At 54.0% G+C, this 5,617-nt stretch overlaps 1 protein-coding gene across 1 annotated transcript in view; it reads right to left on the bottom strand.

The window, feature by feature from the left end:
• PARVG (parvin gamma) overlaps positions 1 to 5,617 on the bottom strand; it is a 25,121-nt gene that overhangs the window by 7,213 nt on the left and 12,291 nt on the right. The window contains exons 8-11 of the mRNA XM_006917336.1: positions 5,073 to 5,095; positions 2,834 to 2,892; positions 2,531 to 2,599; positions 404 to 505 (exon numbers count right to left, since the gene is read on the bottom strand). Of these exons, the coding sequence (XP_006917398.1) occupies positions 404 to 505; positions 2,531 to 2,599; positions 2,834 to 2,892; positions 5,073 to 5,095 (253 nt within the window). The remainder of the gene's footprint in view (positions 1 to 403; positions 506 to 2,530; positions 2,600 to 2,833; positions 2,893 to 5,072; positions 5,096 to 5,617) is intronic.

Consider the following 5,617-nt stretch of genomic DNA (forward strand, 5'->3'; position numbering starts at 1 on the left):
ATTTCTAAGGTATGTTGTTAAATGATAATAGTGCAAGCCCCCGTGCAATAAATAGCATATGATAAAGTATGGACAAATGGATGAATGGATGGAAGGATGGATGGATGGATGGATGGATGGATGGATGGATGGATGGATGGATGGATGGATGGATGGATAGATGGATGGATGGATGGACAGATGGACGGACAAAGGGATGATGGATGAATTGGGTGGATGGGTGAATGAGCAAGTCAACAGATAGGTGTAGAGTGGATGGATGCATGGATGGGGACACATATGGACAAACAAACTTCCTCTCTACCCTTCGCTTCACCTGGAAGTGAATAAAGACTGGTCGTGCCGATTCCATAGCTCCGTCCACTCAGAGACAAACCATCGAGGACAAGCTCTGGGAACTCACCATTTCTGCAGGGGAGCTGGGAGTGAGGTAGAATTCCTTCAGGTGCAGGAAGAAGCCTCCCAGTTGTCCAATCAGCAAGAGAAGAATGACTCCATCTGCAAACTGTGAAGGAGGGGACTAAAGGTTCACAGCCTGGGGGATCCTGCTCTGTCCCCCACAGGCTGTGTGGCCCCATGGAGGTCACATGACCTTTCTGAGCCTCAGCTTCCTTTTGAGAATGGGGACGGCATCCCTGACCTTGCAGCATTGTAAATGTGGGCAGCTGCGGGTATAAAGCAGTTATTGGCTGCCTGGCACCTAGTACATGCTCAATAAAACGAGCTGGTTTTTTTTTTACATTTTCTGTAAAATAGCCTCCTATCATTTTTCAAATCCTGTGCTGTACCATGAGCACAGAAGCACAGGAGAAAACAGAGTTAAGTGTGAAATTATCCCGTCAGCGAAAGTCGGGGAATGGCACGCAGGGCTCCTGCTGCCAGCTGTGCCGTTAATATTTCTGTCTGTTCCGTCGCGTGTTCGGAGATAAAGCCATCGTCCCGCCACGTGCACAGCACACGCTGACACAGCCCTGTCCGATCTCGGCAAAGACAAAACGCGAGATCGGATATTGAAGGAAAACCACCACTCGGAGGCCCTGATGGATGTCCACCTCTTGGGTCCTTTTTGTTGTTATTGGTTTGGCCTGAAATCTTTTCTGCTGCCAGGTCCTGGTGAGGCCACCAAAACCCCAGGGACTGCAACGTCCCCCGCCGCCCAGCGGTCTCTAAATACCGTCCTCGCACGCGCCGTTATTATTTCACCACAGGAGAGAGAAAGATGAACTAGGTAGAAGGGAAACCTAAGAAACCATCTTGTTTGTACCCACATAAAATATAACGAAGACATATTGATTATTTATTGCGCATCGGCAGTGTGCCGGTAATATGCTAAACAGCAGATATCCATCCCCTCGTTTATCCCTCGCAGTTCTGTGAGGCTAGTATTCTTGTGCCCGTTTTAAAAGAGGAGGGGCCTGAGGCTCCGAGAAGTGCAGGTCCGAGGCCACACAGCCGAGCGGGGAGGTGTCCTCGGAGCCCAGGGCCAACACCTGTCCATCTGGCTTCAGAGTTTCATAGCTCCACTGTGCTGTGGTCACCACACCGCATCACACACAGACTTCCTGTGCGGCTACCATGCGAGGTGGTGACAGGCACAAACTCCGGCCTCAGCGGACTGGGGTTCGAATCCCAGGTCCACCACTTAATCGCCGTGTGACCTTGGGCGAGTTAAATAACCTCTCTGTGTTTAGTGTGCCCATCTGTACAACGAGAGAGTGAGTATCCATTCCCATGGGAGGGCACTGTTGGAAGGCTTCAGAGACATAACGATGGAAAGCACTGTGCTCCGGGCCGGGCGCATAGTGAGAGCTTTGTTGGTTTCAGCTACCAGGCGCGGGAGTATGTCAACCCCACCCTCTCTGGCTGGCATCTGGCTCCATCTCCTTCTGATTAGAGACGTCAGCCACTCTGGCTAAGATCCCGTAAGCCACTCGGCTCCTCCAGACCCGCCTGCTCTACCCCTGGCCTCGCTGCACGAGGGAACCGAGGCAGCCTCACGCCTACACCACCACGCTCAGCCCCGGGCTGACCACCGGCCTCTCAGCTTCTCCGATGGCCCCCGGGCTGAGGGAGCGCACCGGATGCACAGCGTCCTCGCAGAAGGCCACGACCCACCACGAAGCGCTGCCCACGTAGGAGTCCGCTCCTGCCCCGGACGGCTCAGTGGAAGTCAGCCACCGCCGCGGGCACCAGCAATAAACGTGTGAGCGAACACAGGTACACGGGGAGGCGCACGTGCTTTGAGCCCTAGTGTCCGGGAGTCTAAGATTAAGTTTGAAAAAAGGAGCTGAAAAGTGGTGATTTTACAAGGAAAGTACTAACAGCACAGATGAACCCCTTGGTAAAGCCCCCATGGTCCTCACCTCACGGGATCCCCACAGTGTCCCTGGCTGGCGACGCTGCCTGCCAGCAACACCCCCCTCCCACCTTCATTAGAGCGGAGGACCCCCCCAGGCCACACAGGACTCCCAGCACCCTGCTGCACCCCACGGCCGTTCCCTGCCTGGGGATCCCACAGCCAAGTCCTTACCTGGGTGTCTAGATTCTGCACGGACAGGCCCAGGCGGTCCAGCTTCTGGTTGACGAAGGTTACGATGGCCTGCCCAAGAAAACACAGGGACCCCAGACGGGACCCCAGATCCAGGGCTCAGGGCTGCGACCTTCCCTCCTAGGGGGACAGAAAGCCTTGTGCACAGTACCCAGCACCCAGCAGGTGTGGGGCAAGGGTCTTGTTTCTCCCCCTTTGTCCCCTGAGGCGCAGGGCAAGTGAGTGGTGAGTGGCAGGTGGCAGGTGGCGGGTGGCGGGTGGGCCAGTGGCTCTTTGATCTCTTACCTCCTTCACGGCGCTCACTTTCTCTGGGGCCAGCTCAAATAATTCATCAAAGACATCCTCTGCGGACAGATCCGATAAACACCTCATCACAATGCTGCTGTCTTTGTGCCAAACAGGGACTTTTTTCTACAAAAGTTTCTCGGAGTAACCAGTCCGGAGGGACCTGTAATTTTATCTCAAGTCTCTTGAATTTAAGGACAGGCCTGATTCTAAGTCGCTGGCCCCCTCGGTGTCTGTGTGACTCGGGAGGAATCGCCTCCTCTCTCTGTGCCTTGGTTTCATCACCTGGAAAGTATGGCTGATCCTATCTACCAGGTGGGGTCATTGCAAAGATCAAATCCGGCAGCAGGTACGCACGTGGCGCGGTGGCCAGGCACACAGAGGGACTTCAACAAACAGCTGTCCTTTCTGCAGCGGATGCTACGATCGTGCCTGCTTGGCTGCCATCCTCTCCCCTGGGAACTTGCCCGGTCCCCTGCCAGTTCCCTGCTCCACCCACAGGTCCACGGGAGCTGCCGCAGGTTGCTGAATGAGGGCCAGCCCTGGACTGACACTCGGCCCCCTGGTCCCTTCCCTGGTGTCTCTGGATTGGCAGAATGAGGGCATCGTGTTCTCCCAGTGTCTGAACCTGCAGCGTGCCAAGGGCCGGCACCCACGGCAGCTGAGTCACGCCCCCAGGGCCTGGGGACAGAAGGAGCGTGTTGGCAGCTCAGGCTCCCGGTCCAACCCCAGACACCCCGAGCCCTCAGACTAATGCCTTCTCCCCACAAACTGCATTACTACTCTCTGCAGGTAACACGCCTCCCCTGGGGAGACTTCTTCTCAGGCACCAAGCACCCCAACTGGGAAGAAGTCTTAACCTCTGGGTTCTGCCCCTCAGCGGCTGTGTGACTGAGCAAGTGCTTTAACTCTCTGTGCCTCGTTTTTTTCCCTTTATGAGTGAAGGGGGGGAAGTAGTATCAGACTGCATCGCGCATGTTAAAATGTCCCATCAACCAATAATCACGGTGGAAACACCAATGGTCCCTTCCAGAGCACTTGGCCTGTGGTCAGGGAAATTGTGTCACTGAAGAAGCCAGGAATGAGAGGCAAATATTTGCTCGGATGACTCAAGCCATACCAGGATGAATGTGCTAGAAATGGTTTTGAGGGGGCCCTGCTCTGTGTCCTTGTCCCTCACCGTGTGCCTCCTAACAAACACTGCTCCCTGGGCAAAATCCCATATCCTCATGCCGCCCTACACACACACACACACACACACACACACACACCCCCCATCTGGCCAGCCTCCCTTGCATGTCCCCTCTCCTTGCTTTTCCCATTCAGCTTCCCTCTACCCTGTTCTCAGAAGCCCCTTGTTAGGATGGATGGATGGATGGATGGATGGATGGATGGATGGATGGATGGATGGATGGATGGATATATGAGTGGATGGATGGATGGATGGATGGAAGGATGGATGGAAGGATGGATAGATGGATAGATAGACAGATGAATAGATAGATGGATGGATGGATGGAAGGATGGATGGTGTTGAGTTCTCCGTCTCATCCCCCAAGGCTGTGGCTCATTGATCCTGCAAATTATCGAAGGACCTTCCAGCTGTCTAACAGAATGCATCATGGATGGATGGATGGATGGGTGGGTGGATGGATGGATGGATGGATGAACACATAAACAGCCTGCCAGGCAGACTGACTGAGGAATAAATGAATGAAAGAAGGAAAGTCTGAGTCAGTGAGTCAGCTGCGCAGAGCTCTGTCACATAAGCAGCAGCCACAGTGTTGAATCATCACGATTAAGCCCTCGCCATGTGCTGAGCACATTTACAAATGACCCCTCGCCACGAGCCTAAGAGGCGGGTGCCAGTGTTATCCCATCTCACAGACGAGGCACAGACAGACCGAGAGACTTTCCCAGGCTCACGCGGCTAACGAGCCGGAGAATTGGTGTTTGAACCCAGGCCAGCTGGCTCCAAGGCCCACACACTCGATTCCCTCATTATCGCCGCTGGAGATTATACGTCTCTAGACCCACACGAGCAGATCGTGAGAAGGAACAGCTCTGTTCCATGGTGGACAGACAGAAAGAGAGACGAATGCAGCGGGAGAAGCCTGGGGACACAAACGCAGGCCACGAAGGACAAGCGAGGTGACACACAGCCATCAACCCTGCATCATCACATGTCCGTTAACACGCATCCGCCAGAAAAAGATTCCTCAGTCCCGAGAGTACTCACTCGAAGGTGGGTCCTTGTCTGTGCTAAAAGGAAAATCGTAAGGGAGAAAAAAAGCAAAAAAAAAAAAAGAAAAGGTTAAAAAATCTTCAACTCTGTACTCTGTTAACAGGACAAGTCTTGGTACCAGCAAATATATGCACGATTAGATGCACATATCCTGAGTTCATGGAGAGAGACATCAAAACAGTGGCAATGTTTGTGGGGGGCTGGAGAGGGGATGGGAGCGCACATTGGGGGCGCCAGGACTGTTCTGTGCCTCGGGGATGGGGATCACACAGTCCGTTCGCTTTGCCCGTTCTAGAAGCCCATAGAAATGAAATGGCACAGTGCTGCTCCTCCGTCTGGAGCCTTTCGCTCCGTTTTTGTTGTTTTTGAATGGTTCTTCTTTGACTTAGTTGTTAAATTTTCCACCCCGCCCCCGCCCCCGCCCCCTAAAGCAAGGTTATGGGCCCAAAGCTGGCCAAGCTTGGGAGAGCCAGGGGGCCCCTCTGCTGGGAGCCAGACCCATGGGTGTCAAAAGCAGTCGGAACAGCGTAAAGGAAGCA

This window comes from Pteropus alecto, unplaced genomic scaffold (assembly GCF_000325575.1).
Source record: "Pteropus alecto unplaced genomic scaffold, ASM32557v1 scaffold157, whole genome shotgun sequence".
NCBI lineage: Eukaryota > Metazoa > Chordata > Mammalia > Chiroptera > Pteropodidae > Pteropus > Pteropus alecto.